Source organism: Tenrec ecaudatus, chromosome 10 (genome assembly GCF_050624435.1).
Source record: "Tenrec ecaudatus isolate mTenEca1 chromosome 10, mTenEca1.hap1, whole genome shotgun sequence".
In the NCBI taxonomy this organism is placed as follows: Eukaryota; Metazoa; Chordata; class Mammalia; order Afrosoricida; family Tenrecidae; genus Tenrec; species Tenrec ecaudatus.
The window spans coordinates 69,376,933-69,396,050 of NC_134539.1; the positions used below are offsets into that span (position 1 = coordinate 69,376,933).

At 37.4% G+C, this 19,118-nt stretch overlaps 1 protein-coding gene across 1 annotated transcript in view; it reads right to left on the minus strand.

Moving 5' to 3' along the window:
- Positions 1-19,118, minus strand: part of TMC1 (transmembrane channel like 1) — a 150,582-nt gene that overhangs the window by 101,531 nt on the left and 29,933 nt on the right. The window contains exons 4-5 of the mRNA XM_075559547.1: positions 10,289-10,379; positions 3,155-3,236 (exon numbers count right to left, since the gene is read on the minus strand). Of these exons, the coding sequence (XP_075415662.1) occupies positions 3,155-3,236; positions 10,289-10,379 (173 nt within the window). The remainder of the gene's footprint in view (positions 1-3,154; positions 3,237-10,288; positions 10,380-19,118) is intronic.

Below are 19,118 nucleotides of genomic sequence, written 5' to 3' on the forward strand. Positions count from 1 at the left end.
GTGGCATCCATGAGGTATGACAGTCGTGTGTGTTACTCATTCCCAGGTGCAATTTCTGGCAGTAGAAATCACTCCATTGGTATTTATTCTGCTCATGACAAGCTATCGTGCTATCAAGTATGGGTTCATTGTTGGGATAAACAGAACATGTGTTCATGCAATTCAAAAATAAATAATTGCAAATGTATTATCTAAACTAACAGAAATTGCAAATATATTGGGATACACCTCACAACTAATTTAACTAAGTTTGACCCTATTATTTCATAAATGAGTAGACTGAAGACGTGGGGGATTAAATGACCTGCTCAAAGTCAAATGCATAATCTGTGGAAAAGCAAGGACCCAAATCAGAGTTATTTCTACAAAAGATGCAGCAGAATCTTAATGCTATGAATGGTTTAATATGCCTTGATGTCTGTCAAACTATCACATTTGCATTGATGAAATTTAAGGATTCTATTATTTCTGTTCTTTTTGATGTGTCTAAAGTCCTTTTTCTACCTCCTCGAATAGTAGAGATTTGGAACATTTGTCTTATTTACTTTTGTTTAACACACATTTTGTGTCAACCATGTTCTAGGTCCAGGAACACAGGAGTGAGCAAAACACAATCCCTGCTTTCACCCATTGGGAGATATGACATTAATTAAGTTATATCCCAAAGTTAACTTTCTATGGCATTAAAGTATAAAGTACAGTATTTTAGATTTTAACACACTAGAGAAAATAAAATGAGAGAGAGGGCGTAGTTGTAAAATTTTGTCAAAGGGGTTGAATTAATGAATTGATGTATTTTCCTTCATTTCTATTTAATAAGGAAAGACAGATATATTAAGGGATGCTCAAAAATGCCAATCATGTCGAGGAAATATCCTTCAGCTGGGTCTTCTCCCTATGGAGCCTCCATTTTAATTACACAACTTCGCATTTGACCAGCAGGAACTCCTGCCTGGCGCTCTGGAGAGGTGTAGAAGGAAATCAAATTCTAGTTAAATCCCATAGAAAGTGGAGTAGGGCCAGGTTACGCTCAGACAGTTTTCCCCATTTTTTTAACATTAAACTTTTAAAAATGTTTACTATTACATGTATAATGTTTTGAATTATTTTTATTCAACTTACTCGAAGTAGCCCTGGTGACACAGCACTTAAGGTGCTTGGCTGCTAACCAAAAAGTTAAGAGTCCCAACTGCAAATGAGAAAGATGTGACAGCCTGCTTGCATAAATATCACAGCCTTGAAAACTCCATCGGGCAATTGCACTTTGTTGGATAGCTTCACGATGAGTCGGAGTAGACTCAATAGCATTAGGGTTTGTTTATCCTGATTCTAAGTCTAGAATACTGTTCTAATTAAGTTGCTAATTGTATATTTTATTCTGATTTGCTCTATATGGTTATGGTACTATGAATATTGTACTACACTAAAGCACACTATAAATATTCATATAGCAATTTTCAAGATGATTACCTTATTTAAGAGATTTGAAAAAGAGGCTCCAAGACTTCTTCACTTTTCTTGAACATTGTCCAATTATTGGCTATCATTCAAAATATTGTACAAGGGTAAGTCAAAAGTATTGCTACAATCAAAACTTTTCTATTAAAAACATCAAAATGTGAAGTTATGATTTATCAACATATCCTCTTTCTAGTTGTCTACACATCTGAAATTGGTATTTCACCTCTCTAACCCTTTCTGAAGAATTGTGAACTCTTTGCAACACATCAGAACAGCAGTTTGGTATCTCAAGACTCAAATCCTATTCCTTTTCAATCTTCTTTGAGTCAGGAAAACAAAAGGAAGTCTGGAGGGGCACGATCAAAACTTTAGGGTAGATAGGCTAAAGGGTTTTTGTTGTTGTTGTTTCTGAGGAAATATGCTTGGCAACCTTTGCTACCCTCAAGAAAAGAGCAGGTGCATTACTAATAAACTACAATTTTCCTGTGACCTTAGAGAAAGTCTACTAAGACTCTGCCTTTGGAATTCCTAAGCTACGGTGCCCATGGCTTTCTGAGTTGATCTCTCTGCCTTGAACTTAACTGGCCCAGCATATTCCCTGAGAAGGCACTGGTTTTTTTAGCTTGTGGTTTCTGGATTATCCTGGTAAATCCAAGGTTCATGCCTGATCATGATTCGTTCCATAAAATTGTCTTCATCCGTTTTGATCTTGCTGAAAAGACTATTGGGGAGATAGCTCTTTGAATGAGTTGGTCTTTGTACAGCATTTTTGGAACCTGTCAACCCCAAAGCTTGCTGAGGCCAAGATGCGGCTAAAAATTGAAAATGTTGAACCATGTAAGGTTTCAACTTCAATCGCTATTGCATTGATGGCAATTCTGCAGTCTTTTTCTACCAGTGGTTGTCTTGTTTTGTGTTTTACTTCCGCCACGGTTGCTCCATTTTTTGAGATTAACGGTCTTCCTTCTCATTGGCTCCTCTAGGAGGTCTTCCCAACCTTCTTTGAAATGGTTTAAGAACTTTCATTTCATGTGAGGCAGCATTCCCATAAATTTATTGCAGTCCTTCATTGATTTTGGAAAATATCCACTTGAGAGTTTTATTAAAACTTTGATTTCAACCCGAAGCCGGAAATCACTTTTTCCATGACACAAAAGGGTGTGTGTGTGTGTGTGTGTGTTTGTGGCACCCAAATGAGACTAAGACAGAGGCATTCCTGCAAGAACTTGTCTGCAGTCAATCACTTAGAATGGTAACATGTTTCCGTACATTTGTAAAGTATAAAACCGTGCATGTATGAACTGAAACCCTAGTGCCTATACTTTTTTTTTACTTACATATTTTCAATGTCAGGTTAATTGCCAAACCAAAAACAGACCCTGCTTTTGCAATAATATGACAATGTCACTTTGAACAATACTGCTTTTCCTCTATGGGAGGAAAAATAAGCTCAAAATGAAACTGCTCTGGACTGACCAAGACAGTGACAGTGAAACGTCCAGAAGTGTAGTTGGTTAGTGCTCACAACTCTCTACAGGGTGTAAAGAATTTTACAGGAAGAGGGGAAAAATGTAGTTGATTCCTTTGTCAGTGTCTCTGTTCTTAATCATTCCAATAGTCCAGAGACCGAGAAAGACATTTGACAGACTTAGAAAGCATGCATCATGTCTAATTAGATCTGGTGAGCACTTACTTTCAATTGCCTTAATTTTATTTTCCCACGGAACACAAGCAGCCTTGAAGTTCTCAAAATCACGGAGAAATTTTGCCCATTTCTGAAAAAGAAGCCACATAAAATAGTAAATCCCACCTTCTCGCTTTGCCAAGATGCTCATCTTTCACTCTCATTCCAAAGCGTCACAGGCTGTGAGCATTAAGACACCTCTAGCTTACGTAGTGCTTCCTGAAAAGCTAGAGGAACTGCAGCTTTCCTGTAGTTGGCTTCCCTGTAGTCAAACCCACCCACAAGGCCAATTTAAGTTTCAGAATATTCATTAACTATCTGCATGATAGGCAACATGCTAACCAATGAGAAAGACTTACCTATTCTGCCAGAGCACAAAAATGTCAGAGAATAATATAAACGCAATGCCTTTTAGGCAATAACTCTTCTTCCTTCACCCATAGTAACCATTGGTCAAGGTTTTTAAGTAGTTTTGTTAATATAATATTCATATATCATACACTTCCATAATTAAATTTATTTTTAAAGAGTTGTATATACATCATCACAATCAATTCTAATGTGCCTTCCCCCCCTCCTGCCTTCACTGTTTTCTCCCCAAACCTCCTCATCCTGACCCCAATGCACGCCCCCAATAAACCACTGCATCAGTTATTGTCTCTATGCATCCAGTCCTTCTGTGCTTCACAAACTGAAAGACCCAACAGAAATAATTAAAAAAACAGAGACAAAACAGCAAGAAGAAAATAACAATATAAAGATTAAAAAAATAATGAGAAAGAAAACACCACTCTCAATATGTAAAAAGCCACAAAGGAAATTTCTGTCTTGGAACAAGCAAGACATATTTGAGCCTAGAGAAAATTCAGGTTGGGTCAAGAGGGAGGTCAACTGAATTAAGTATCACATTATACCATGGTTTGATCCACTTAATCAAGTTGACAATAACCTCTGTCTGATAGAGCAAAGCTGTTAGAGTCCCTTACCTGTAGCTAGAGGGGAATCTGCCCGAGGCTTAACCTGACTAGATACTCTACAGGATTTTGGGTTCCCATTGCCCTCCATCGCCTTCTACAAATTGTGTGTTCGCAATTTAAGCTCTGATACTTTTCCCTTCATCATATTTGCATTTTGTTATCATCATCTTTAGATCACACAGGCTGGTATGCTGCTTCGATGTGGACTTAGTTGATGCCTCATTTAGATGACTACTTGTTTGAGTATTACCCTTTAAGACCCCAGACTGTGTTCCAAATGATAGTTGGGTATCACTGCTTTCTTCAGCACACTTTGCTGTAGCACCTTAATCTTCAGTGGTCTCTTTATGAAGGTGAGTATCGAGCATGGCCATGTCATAAGAACTAACTTTTCTGGGATTGGGGCTAGAATTAAGGCGGATCCAGAATCTATCTGCTTGTCCATGGGTTATGAATGACTCTGGTTTATTTGGTGGTAATATTATGACCAAAATAAAATCCAACGATACCAACAAAAACAAACAAAAGGTAGAAAAACAAAGAAACAAAAACATTGTCAATCACCCCGCTGGGGTATAACGTGATTGCATTGGAAACATCAATAATTTATCCAATAGCATAGAATTTCAGGTACTGTTGATATGAGTTTATTCAATATGTAGTACAATTATGAGCTGTGATTCATGAATTGTAGCTTTCTACAGATTGATTTTTTTACTTGATTGAGCTCTGTTTACACTGAGCACAGGGGTTGGTGCTAGGGGAAATTTTTCCTGTATCATTTCTTATACGGGCAGATCCTTGACTCAGATTAAAACCTGTCATGTTAATGCAAGAGGAACATTGAGGTACTAAATATATGATGGTTCTGTGTCCCCTCTCATTGGACACCCACTAAACCAGGGGTAGCAACAAAGGTCCAATGACCACCATTTCCACAATCACGTTGTGGTCATCCTTTGCTTCCTGTCCCATCATAGTATTTCAATCCGAAGCCCAAGGGTAAGTATAATTGTGAGATAGAGCCCAGTTTGTTCAGTCGGGCTCCTTTATTTAGTCCTTCTGGTGTGGCCCTTGGGGGATGCTAAGTTTTCTGTAAGGCCAGTGTCTAAGAGCATCACAGTTCTCCACATAAGGTTGGGCATTTGTAATGTCTACCCACAAACATCAAATCGGGCTTCTGCTCCCTTACGTTCCCTACAATCATTGTGTAGCATCCCTTCCCTGTGTGAAGTTGTTCCTCCCATGTACCAGGCACACTCTCCAACAGAAACACCAGTGCCTCGTCTGAAATGGAGATGCTCCCCTCCCCTGGTCCCAACTTGACTCTCTAGGAAGAGTCTCCTCTCACTTCTGTGGAGGGCCTGTTGATTCATCACAGCCTTGTCTCAATGCTGTATAGCACCAGGCATATGGTGTTCTCCCTTGTCCCCCTTCCTGAAGGAGTGACCCCAGCCCACGTGACGTCTTCTTCTTTTAGGTGACTTATAGAGTGCATATATGTCAGGGGGGGAGTGATGACTCATAGTCATAGGCAGACTCTCTACCCTTCCGTTATGTTTGGTGGTAGAATAATTTGAAAGAGAATATCAATAACGATTGTACAACATGTAGAGTATAACCAATGCACTGCATTATACATGTAGAAGCTGTTGAATTGGAGACTGTCGCATGCATTTTTGCCACAATTATATAAAATAATTACACGAATAGCAATGAGTGCAAGGAAGAAGACAGTGTTCTAGAATCACCACAACTGACAGATTGTGGTGATGATTGCACAACTCTTCTTGATATGTTTGAATTATCGATTTGTATGACATGTAGACATAGTGACAAAAAAACTGTAAAAAACAAAATAAAAGCCTTTTGGAGTTAAAGGGGGTGGAGAACATCAGAGATCAAAATAGTCCTTAATAAAGTGATTGGTATGTAGTATGTGGTTTATTAGTATTTATTGGATAAATGAATTTATGAAACATAAATATGACATTGTCCCTGACTAGTCTACTACGGTAGACTGTATATAAACAAGGATAGATATTCTGTGTGGTATGTGCTCTGACATCAGGCATTTCATTTAGCAGCCATAATAAGAGTCAAAAAGGAAATCATAAATTGGTTTTATAGATCTCCCATTTTGCTCCCTAGGGTTCGGTCATTCATTGTCAAGAACAAATCCACTGCCATCAAGACAATCCCAACTCAAAGTAACTATGTAGGGTTTCTGATTGTGTAGGTCTTTAAAGCACCTGATCATCTCAGTTTTCTCCCATCTAGAGTGATTAATGAGTTTGAACTACTGGTCTCTGGGTCCAATGCTTACCTAATATCAGAGCGACTTACAAAGAGTGGGAATTGGGCATATGATGTTTAATATCTTAAATTATGCTGTAATAATGTGTGAATCTCAAGAGCCACATACATCCTGAATAACAGTATGGCGCAAGTTCAAAATATTACTCAAATCTAGAAAAATCCCAAATAGCCATTCCAATAGAATAAAAATATTGTGATTTTTTTATATGATGGAATACAAAATGTGAATAAAAATGAAATATAACTACTCAAAACAACAAAGATATATCTCATGATCATATTATACCCAAAGAGCCAAACCAAACATATACATGTATATATGTATATATGTGTGTGTATATACATACACACACAAACACTATATGATTAGTTAGTTTCATACTTTTCAGATTTAATTTAAAATATTTTCCAAAAAACTCTAATCTATGTTATGGAAATCAAAATTTCTCTTTTGGCAGACATCTGGGTGAAAGATCCACAAGAATATTTACTCTATAAAATCACATTAAGGCATAAAATTATTATTTGTGTGCTTATGTGGATACATGCAATATGTCAATAAAAATATACATTATGAATGACTTGGTCTTGATTCCAGAAACACCCAGAACATCACAAGGAAAAAAGAAAAATTTGAAAATTTACATACTAATTATCAGTTATGAATATGGACAGAAAAATTATCCCCCAAAAAACTAATAGCTTAAATAAAGCAGCATATAGAAATGACTATATACCATGACCAAGTGTGATTTATCTCAAGAATGCAAGTTTAGTTTAATGTTAAAAAATCAATTAATATAATACAGCTCATCATCAAAACGAAGGACACACAAACCACATAACAAGTTCAATAGATTCAGAAAAAGGCTTTGACAGATTCTAATACCTTTGATATCAAAAAACCCCAACAAACTAGAGATCGAAGAGCACCACCTCAAACGGAGCAGGGCATCCACAACAAAAACAAACAAAAGCCAAGACCAAATATTTTCTAAGAAAAACACAAGGCAATGAAATGCATTTTTGTCACTTTGATTAAATATGGGTCTGTCTAGCAATTCTAAAAAGCATAATTGTCAATAAAATGAAGAAAGGGGCACATGCATCATTAAAGACGTTAAACAGTATTCAAAGTATATCTAGGTGTATACGATATGATGTATACAGGGAATTTAAAGGAATACAATAAAAAAACCCTATTGGAACTAAAGAATAAGTTAGCAAAATTTAAAGGATACAAAATGCATGCAAAAAATTTCAAATTCACTCCTGCACACTAACAATAAAGAATGAAAATTATAATTAATAAAACATTCCATTTACAATAGTGTCACAAAGAGTTAAGTACAAAATCTTTCAAACTATTGATTCTAAAAAATGTTGAAAGAAGTTAAAGATGATCTGAATATGTAGAAAAACATCCCCTGTCCATGGATTGCAAGGCTTGATAATGATACGTGTCTGCTAATGGTACAAATTTTCTATTTAAGGTAATGATGCTGTTCAAAAAAAGACCATGATGATGGTTACTGAAAATGGTGGTGATGACTATGCTAAAAACCAAAGAAATGTGTATTTTATTTAATGGATGAGTTACACCTTAATAGAACTGTAATAATTATATATATATTCACACACATATTGTTATTGGAAGAGGAAAATAGTCGAGATACTCATCTGAGTAACAAACTAAAAAAGGAAGAAAGACAAGAAAAGAAGATGTAGTCTTGTCTGGGAACATGAAACCTGATTAAAAATGTAAATATATTGAGATTATATGCAATTTAGCAATGCATGCGATGATGATTCTGGTGATGAAGATCAAGACAATGTTGAGCTTATTTTTGATGCTATTTAACTTGCCTGCATTTGGGAGCCACAATGGTATAATGAAATATTTATGTGCTAGAGGAGGCAAATAGATTTAAACAGGAAGGCGATACACTTTACTAGTTTCGTAGCTATACTTGAATTTTCTCCATTTGATACATATTCATTTGGTGATTACTAGATTCCAGAACTAGTGCTGAATGCTACAAATAAGAGTTTCTTTCATTATCTGGAAAATATGTATATATCCATTCACTTTACAAATACTTATGAGGAATATTCTGGAAACAATTTTTAACCTCAGGTATGTCAAGTGATATGTGAAGTTTACAGGCAAGAAGACAAAAGGATAGATAAGCTTATAGGAAACAAAGTGTTTAGAAATAGTGTAATACTGAATGGAAAGTAATAAATGATGGCCATGAGGAGGTCTGAGGAAATTGTTATGGGTCTGACAGAAGAATGAGAAAATTTCAGCCTGGAAGCAAAGAAAAAGAAAATATTTGGTGGGACTGATTAGCAAAGTGTGACCATGTAGAACATCAAAGAAGAAATCCAGGTTAAAAACTCAGAAGCAAATGCAGCCATGATTGTACTGCTAAGTGGTCATGAAACAGTTAAATAGAACATTCCAGTGAACTGGGCAGTGCATACCTTTAAACTCCAGCTCCTGGACTAAAGGCTTTACTTTACTCCAGGTGACCAGAAGAAGCCAAGGAAGAAAGACTTGACAAGAGGCAATGGATGCGTGATCCAGATCACACACAGTTGAAAGCAGTGCTTCTAAATATTATTTTCACTGTTGTCACCCTAAAAATTTTAATACTACACATATGCTTGATATCTGTCTGAATCTGGGTTGTATACATAAAAAATATGATTTTTGATACCATCCACAAAACAGTAGTTGTTCCCTGGATAGCAATATCACCCTGTTAAGACTGCCTGAGTTATGTTTAGAAAATGATGATGGCAGCATATGTACAAATAGGCTTGATACAATTAATGTATGGAATTTTATAAGAGCTACAAGTGCCCCAATAAGAATATTTTTAATACATGCATTCAAAGCTTTTACTTGTCCACCTTAGAGAGCTCTTTAATCTGGAGAAAGTTAAACAAATCCACGAGAGCCAACATAAAATCTTGACTATATCCCACCTAAATTTAGGGGGCATCTCAATAACAGACTTGACACATTGAACCCTAGAGATTTGACACAAGAAGCATTGTGGTATTATATCAAGAGCATCATACATGAAGAAAGCAAAAGCACAGTTAAGAGATAGTTAAGAAAGCGTGGCAGTTAGATTTTATGTCAACTTGAATCTGGGTGGAAGTGTAGAGGTGGTCACAGTCTGATGATGCTTCCTTGTAGGAATGGCCTTTTCTATGAGAGACCGTGAGAACTTCTCTCTCTATCTCTGGCTCTTCACTCTCCTCCCTGGGACTCTGTGTCTGCCCCCACGGCAGTCCCATGTGGGGCCCAGAAGCCAGCAGCTGTTGACATGCTACCATGTTACCACCGACTTTGGATCCACCTGACTCTGCCTCCACCCATCTGTGATCTCCTTGCTGCCTGCTTCACCTAGCTGAGTCACCGGCCTACAGCTAAGTAAGTCTGAGGAGGGATCCAGCTACCATAGGACCCATGGACTTGAGTTGGACTGGGCTGTGACATCTTCTCTGATATCAATCACTTCTGGATATTAAGCTCTTTCTCATACACACGTGTCACTGGTTTTGTTTTCCTAGACCACCCATTCTAACACAGAACAAAAAGACCAAAGTGGATGTGAGAACATGTTTTTCACTAATCACCTACCTCCCTGAAAATGCTAATACTGTATGTGTGTGTGTGTTCTGTATATACTGTATATGCACCATATGTATATATGCATTTTGTATGTATGAAGAGAGAGTTTCGTTCTATCTGCCATCACCACCAATAACCATTTTTCACACAATTGAGACTAGATGGTGAAAATAAAACTGGATTTTCAAAAATACTGACCTTAGCCATCATCATCTTAAATGCAAACCACCGTTTGCCTTTTCCTTTCCCAAGAGCTCCTTCGTTTTCACTTACAAACTTTTTTGCTTCCCTGAGAAAATAAAGAAAAATATAGGGTAGGTGATGGTGGGTCGGGATAAATAGAATATAGAGGTGGCAGACATTTTATTATATTGCATCTATGGCTTTGTTTCTTCTAACCCCTTAACAAGTAAATTTAAGAATTGTTTCATTGCTTAAGGATTTGTAATGGACATTGAAGTATTTGCAATTATGGCCAGGAAGAATAAGATGTTTTAGTCTCATTTATCATCTAGAGTCATCAAAATGCAAGGAATTTATCCCACATATAAAAATAAAAACCTCAGCTCGTCTCATTTCTATCATTCATGCAATCGAACAGGAAGTTCACTTCAGGTATTGGCATTCAGAATGTTCCTATTAAAATAGTTTCATTTTTAAGGATTGCTTTTTTTCCTTTTGGAAATAGGGCAGAATGATTAGGACTGACATCAAGCATGCTCACTGACCTGGTACTTAATCCCCTAAAAGAAATGTATTTAACACAGAAAAATCATATTTCTACTATGCAAACCCTAATGAGGCCAAGAGAAGAAGGGAGTAGGAATGGGATACATTGTGCCTCACACTGAAAAATCACTTTAACTGTAAACTTGAACAATGCTCCAAAATGTTTACCCACTTATATCCATCATGTCAGGGTATATGTTAAGAAATGTTAATCCTTCAAAGCGGGTGAAGTGAACATATTGGCTATACTACAGTGTTTGTAACCTCGCTTGGTCGTTTTTATCGTTGTTGCTTGTCGGTATTTTTAATTTATAAGGAGAATGTCAAAATTAAAGGGGCTCCCGTCTTCTCTTGCTCTCTTAGGGGCCATAACAAGCTTTATGTATATAATGGAGTGACGGTTCTGCCATGATATTACAGGTAACTCACACCTAGACTGTTGTCCCCCAGTGCAATAGGGTCTTTTGCTAGATGTCCCTGAGGGGTGTACTTTTGGAGAGTTCACCCTTCAACACATGTCTGGAAATAAACTTATTAACAAAGTACACTGTAGGAAGACTAGGGTCTCTTGCAAATTGCCCCTTATTAGCAAAGCTGAATTCACGATGTGATTACACACAGTGATCAAGACAAGGAAACCAACAAAAACTTTTGGATCAACAAAAACCAAAACCCATGGCTTGGTGAGTTGCATCCACATCGAAGGCAGCAAACAGCCTTCAATTTTTATCAGCAAATGCTTCCAGCCTTTCCTGATTTCACCAAGCAAGGTTGTGCCATCTGCAGGCCACGGGTTATGAATAAGTCTTCTTCCAGTCCTGATGTCACGTTCTTCTTCATAGAGTTCAGTTACGTGGGTTATTTGTTCAGCATACATATGGAATAAGAATACAACACTGACACAGACTTTCCTCGATTTACCCAGACTGCATTCCTTTGAAGGGGCTCTGGTAGAGCAGGGGTTATGAGGCAGGCTGCTGACAGCAAAGTCCACAGGTGCAAAACACCAACCGCTGCTTGGGAGAAAGACTGGATGTCTACTCCCTTGAAGTGTTAGTCAGGTATTGACTGACTTACTGGCAATGAGTTTTTGGTTCTGTTTGACTAACTTCCTTTGGTCCATGTACAGGTTGCGCATAAGTACAGTTGTGTGTTTGGAATTCCCATTCTTCACAATCTTAGCCACAGTTTGTGAATATCCACACAGTAGGATGCCTTTTGTATTCTATTCCACAATCAATAAAATGCATCTTTCTGGTATTCTCTGCTGTCTGCCACGCTTCATCTGATATCAGTAATGAGCCCTAGTTCCACATTCTCTTCTGATTCTGGTGTTAATTTCTGACAGTTCCCTATCAGTGTACTGCCACAGCTGTTTTTTAATTACCTGAAGAAAAGTTTTACTTGCATGTAATATTAATGACCTTAATTCATACATTCCAGTAGTTCACCTTTCTTTAGAATGGGCACAAATATGGATCTCTTCCAGGCAGATGACTTCTAGATTACTTGGTGTAGAATAGTGAGTGCTTCTCGCACTGAATCTGTGTGGGGAAGCATTTCAATTGATATTCCTTTAATTGTGGGCTCTTTGTGTTCTTGGCGAATGGCCCCAGTGTAGATTGAATTTCTTGACTATCTGGTTCTTGATCATATGCTATCTCTTGAAATGGCTGAACCAGTTCTTATATGTACATTGAATGTGTGGAGTCCCTTCCATTGTCTTTTGACCCCTCCTGCGTCTGATACTTTTCCCATTGAATCTTTTGATATTGGAACTCTAGGTTTGGATTTTCCTTCAGTTCTGTCAGGTCGAGATATGTTCTGTGTGTTATTTCAGGTACTTCTGTGTTTCATTATAATATTTTACTTTTTCAACTTGAGCTACACTTTAAATGTTTCTGCTCAATTCTTTTACTTCACCCATTCGCTTTAGCAGCTCTATGTTCAAGAGCAACTTTCAGAGCCTCTTCTAACATTAACTTTAGTCTTTTCTTTCTTTCCTGTCTTTTTAATGAAACCCTCAGAAGCTCCACACGAGAAAGATGCGGCTTTCTTCTTCCATCAACAGTTCCAGTCCTGGAAAGCCATGGGGCGCTGAGGGTGTCACTATGAGTCAGCAATGATTTTGTTTTTGTTTTCTGTTTTTTTTTAGTTTATCCCTATTTTGGGTATCAGATTTGGAGGACTTATTTTCTAAGTTTTAAAGAACCTATATGCCACATTATAATTGTAGAGCTGATTTTAATTGAGTGTTTTATGATCAAGAATTTTGAAGCTCATAAAACAAAGTGTGCGCAGGAACTATCACATAATTCCCTACCATAAGCATTTACATAATCACATAATAAAACAAATTATTCTTAGAAGTCACATCAAAATTTGCTTTCCAGTATAAAAGTGCCTGCTTAGTCTGTAAATCCATTATTCTATATTTATCATTATATTTAGTAATAATTTTGTGTGTACTCATTGTAGGCTAGTAGTTATTGCTCTTTCTAGTGAGTTGATCAGCTAGAAAGCATGATCTTGGTCTAAGTAGTCAGTAGCGTAAAGGAAGAGCTACTCTACTCTACACTTCTACCAAGATTTTAACATCTGTGAGCGATGATTATGTCACAACAGTATTAAGCTAGCACGAGTTAACAGAGAGGGAGAGGTCAGTGTTGAAACTATATAAAAATCACTGCCCCCCAAAATTAGAAGTACATTTGGTAATGTAGATTCGTCAGTCTATATATTTAAGCTATATTATATAATTAGGATTTTTGTCAATTATTTTACATACCAGTGTCCATTTGAACAGTCAAAACAAGTTTGTGATTATTTTGTCTTTGAAATTCCTAAGTTTCCCTTCATAATAGGTATACTATTGTTAACACCTCCTACTCCCCTACGCCCTGCCTGTCCCTGCAGCCTTCAACATTTATAGTTTAGCTCTGGATTTCAGACTAAATTAAGGGCCCAGCTCTACCTAATTTTGGGTGGATGTCTCGTCTCTAATAATCTAATCTTTCCTCTATTTAACCAAAGCTTCCCCATCCCTAAGTGTCATACCAAAACAAACAAACAAACAAACAAAAACATCAGTGTGTCACCTCTAAGCTCCCCACTGGCCAGGATGTATGCAATGAGTACTAGAATTCAAATCATTAGAAATCTTGGAAATAACTATGGCCAGGATCTACATGCATTGGATGGAAAGTATAATTAATATAATATGCCTTTAACTCTCTTTTCAGTGCAATGCATTGGTAGGATACAAGAAGGAAGACAATTCCTGTTACCCAATTCCATTATTTTTGAGACCATAAATTTTTGTACAAGAAGATAATTATCCTTCTTTCTTAAAAAGATAATTTTATTGGGGCCTCTTACAGCTCTTATAACTATCCAGATATCATTGTATCAAGCACATTTGTACATATGTTGCCATTATCACTTCCAAAACATTTTCTTTCTTCTTGAGCCCTTGGAATCAGCTCCTTTTTCCCCTCCCTCCCCTACCTTCTCACCCTTCTGAATCTTTCATAAATTATTACTATTTTCATATCTTACAACAGCTGCTGTCTTCCTCCACCCATGTTTCTACTGTTTGTCCCCCTTAGGGAGGCATTATATGTTGATTGTTGAAATCGGTTTGATCTTTTTTCCCTCTTCCCCCACCTCCACCTTTCTCCTACCCTCATGGTATTGCTACTCCCATTACTGTTCCTGAGGGATTTATCTGTCCTGAATTCTGTGTATTAAGTGTTCTTATCTGTACCAGTGTGCGTGCTCCAGTCTAGCTGGATTTGTAAGGTAGAAGTGGAGTCATGACAGTGGGGGATACTATCTTTCATTGAACATTTAGAAACAAGGTATAAAAAGAACAATGTGAATATGAAGGTAAAAATTGACCAAATACTCATTACACTAAAACAGTCATGAAAGAAAAAAATAGTCATGAAAGACATAAGGAAGCACGAAACTAAATGAAAAAACCGAGTCTTCGGAAAACTAAGGCACAGGGTAATCTCTTCACAATCTTTCCCTCTTTTTCCTTAGTAAATACGCTCTCCCATTCACTTGTTCTCATCTGGACATTTAAAGAGATTTTGACATGGCTAAGAAATGGGCTACTACATACAGATTTTTGAACATCCCTTAACCTGAAATTATCCAGTCATCTCACTGAAAAGTTGTATCAGTTCCTTGAATTGTATTCAACCAAGGCTATATGCGAAGATCATAATCCAGCCCTTAGATATCGGAACTGAAGCAATATGCCCCACTGGTAACCCCAGACTCTGGAATGAATAATTGAATGAAGTCTACCTAATGACAATAATACCTAACCTCATAATTCATTTATCAGTTCCTTGTGTTGGTAATTTGAATAATAAGGTTTCATGGGCTTTTAAGAATGCTTTCACAGTTAGTTGGAGCTGCACATTTTGGCTTAACTTACAAAATAGATAATTTACTTGTAGCATGTGATACAATCCTAATTACACAGGGATGGCAGGACATGCAAGGCTCCTTTGGCACATTCTTGTCCCAGGAAACATGCTCCTCACTTTGTTTGGATAAGTTGACTTTTGGTTTTGGTTTGAAGTAGGATCCAGCAGCCAATGTATTGCTCAATCAAACAAAAGACCTTTTAAAACTAATATTTAGGACAATTGTAATCATTACTTACTCATGAATATTTTCCCAATTACAGAATCAAAAAGCATGAGACCTCTTCCCCTAGTAAATTCATCTTTTCAAAAATTAATCAATATTTCAAAAGATTCTGTTTCTGAAATATTATTCAGTGACTCTGGAAGTAAAGTACAAAAGTAGCAAGCTACTCTGATATACAGAGATTGAAAGTAAAGGCTACATGCTTTCTAGAAAATATAATTCCAGAATCAGAAGTCATGATTCAAAACATGTGTCATTATGAAATGGATGATGGTGGCTGCAGTTGTCATGTTTAAGATACAGGTGTGTCGTCTGTAATATGGAAATAATAGAAATTCCATATTACTGCATGTTTTCTAGGAAATAATGTGTGCATTTATGTATGTAATGTGATTAATTTCATCCATGATAGACAGTAAGGAAACTGGAAATATTATTGCAACAATAATAGCTTAATTGTGCAACAATGAACTACTCTCAGGCAAAATTTCCACAGAAAGTCAGTCATTTCACCTCAGATGGTCACCCTCAGGAGATGTGATCACAGGTCTCATTCTAGAGGGAATAGCATTTGCTATTAAATAAACAAATGAGAACGCAGTCCTGCATTTGAGATCCAGCATGAGGGTCCAGGTATAGGACTTTAGAATTGCTAGTATGACACAGTGGTCTCTGGCATGGGAACAATTGTGAGGATGGTAAAGCATCAGGTGGTGTTTCATTATTTTGTGCAAAAGGTACCCATGGATTGGAAACAATTTGATGGAACCTAAGGACAACATGATGATACATTGTAAGATGATGATACATTGTAGAAGCCCTAGTGAGCTACACATTGAGCTGCTAACCAAAACATTGGGAGTGGACACTCACCAGCCACTCCATGGGAGAAATATCAGACTTTCCTCTCTCATAAGAATTTACAGCCTTGAAATTTTAGGGAGCCATTCTAGACAGGCCTATATGGTCAGGATGAATTAGAATCAACTCAGTGGCGGTGGGAGATGGGTATTATGATGCAGTCTCAGAGGATGAAGTGAGAGGGAAATTACAGCACTAGTCCTGCTCAGCCAGATGGTGCTGCTGCCAAGAACTCACAGGGAGTATCCAGGCTCTGTGATGAGGGGAAGGGAAGGTTCTCTTACACCTCAGTGTTCATTGCAGCAGTATCCACAATAGCCAAAAGGTAGGAAAAACCCATACCCACCAACAAGTGCGTGGATAAACTCAATGCAATAAAGAAGACTGGGTCCTTAAATGTATGCTAGAATACCTGAACTTCAAAAATACTACATTAAGTTTGGGGAACCCAAAGATGTCTAAAGGGCAAGATCAGGGCTTTAGAGAGTGGATAGGGTCAATTTTTCCAACACAATTCTTGCCAGAGAGCTCTTGGTACCCTTAGAGTATGAGCAGGTCCATGGGAGTGATGATAAATTTCCTCATGCAACATCCTGGCCATTTTCTCACCAATATAGTTTTCCATTTTCTGAAAACTTCTTAATAATTAGCCTCCATGATCATTCTGTGGCCTTCAAGATGATCTATAAAGGTTAATCCTCATCTACCTCCACCTCCGCAATTATCATTATTACCTTATGAACTGAACTCTCTAACTTGAAATTAACTGATTTAGGAAAGCTGTTAAACACAATGATCTTTTTTGGGCCGTTAAAAGGTACCCTTAGGAGACCAACTCAAGTGTATTATTTATTAAACTTGTCTCCAGCCATGCACTGGCCACACTCACTTTATTTAAAACAAACCAGAGCGGTAATAACTAGCTGCTTGCCATATGGCATGCTATTTATGTTCAACTTATTTAAGCCATACAAAAGCCTGTAAGGCAAGAACTCTTGGGATATCTGTCTCAGAGATAAAGAAATAGAGTTTTAATAAGAGGACAAGGTCACCAATTAGTAAGCGACAGCTCAGTTACAATTTGAATTCACTGTCCTCAGACCCTCCCAGAATAATAGTATTATCTTCTTCATGGCAAATAAAAAGATAGAATGAGCAAAACACAACCAGGTATGTTGTGGGGAAGTGGTTGTTTTTATTATTATTCAAAGATTATTTATCTTGAGAAATGTTCATGGTATAATATTTGACAAATTTTCCAAAAACAAAGAATGATTTGTACCTTATTCTTATATGATATAAATATAAAGTGACCAATGACCAAGCAATTATGCAAAAAGCCTTTCTTCCATTTTCTCAAATTGATTACAGGAGTGTTTCCTTAGTAATAAAAGTACAGGTCTGTTTCCATGTTTGTTTCAAGGAACTGTGTAAAACACTGCGGCTCTGGGATTACTACTAGAAGGCCCGGTGCCATTATCTAGTCGGTATTGGGCTGCTGACCACAAGGACAGAGCTTCAAACCCACCAGCTGCTCTTCAGGAGAGAAATGAGACTGTCCGTATAAAGTTGTGCAAAGTCTTAGAAATCTTATGTAGAATTGCCATGAGTTGAACTCAAATAGAGATCCATGGATTTGGTATTGATGACTTACTGCAAAAATTTGACAAGTCCACTAAAAAATTGAGTATTGATAAGTATTCAGGGTTTCATCTAATTAATGTCAAATGAATAATAGTAAGAAAAAGTGCTACAAGATCCAGTTGAGTGGCTGGTGGAGTGAGAACTGTCCTACAAGAAAGGGAAGATTCAGCAACATAATTCAAGGTCGCACAAAGTACATTTCAATGTAGAGATTATGTGAGAAAAGGTGAAGAGCTAGAAATATTAGTTCACCTATAATCTTCAGGTGAGCGATGAAAAGAACAGTTTAAGTGCTTTAGAAAGTGAGTATAAATACCAAATGCCAATTTAAGCCATGTGGAATTCATTCTAAAGTCGGTAAGAACTCAGGAAAACGGGGAAAAAAGTGCAGAACAGTTACTACACAATGAAAGATGTACCCACCGTAACATCTTTTAAGATTAAAAGAAAATAAAATTAGAGACTGGCAAAACTCTGATTCTAATGCATACAGTAGAATGGGTCAGACCGGACTTAAAGGCAACGAACAACAACAATGCATACGTGCTTGTAGACAAGTTGCTCTGGGATGCTCTCTTCTTTTTCCAACCTTTTCCTTCCTTCTCCTCCTTTCCAGCTGTAAGTCAGTGAGACAGTACAGCTCATCCCTGGAACCCTTCCTGATTGCTTCTTTCTGCGGCCCCAGAGCTTGATGATTTAACAGCTGTGTTCAATCTGAATCAACTCCACAGCAATGAGCATGGCTCTAGCGTTTTCTTTATAAAGCGTCACCACATTGCATTATTTTCTGATCCATTTACACCGCTACCCTAGGACTTTCGGAGGCCAACGTCTATGTCTTTTATCTTTAATTCTTCGGTTCTTTAATACTGTAACACTGGCATAGAAGTGAAGGGCAGAAAATGCTAATTGGTTGAATGAACATCGGTAAGAAGGCAAGATGGTAGTTGGGCTAGTGGTTCCTAACACCAATGGTCTGTATTTTAGAATTATCCTGGGGGTCCTCTAGAAATTCCAAAGCCCAAAGCCCCCAGACCCACCACTTAATGGCAGCCCCTAGGGGTAGAGTGCAGGCATCCGTTTTTAAACTCCCAAAAGGATTACCATATGTGGACAATTTGGGAAT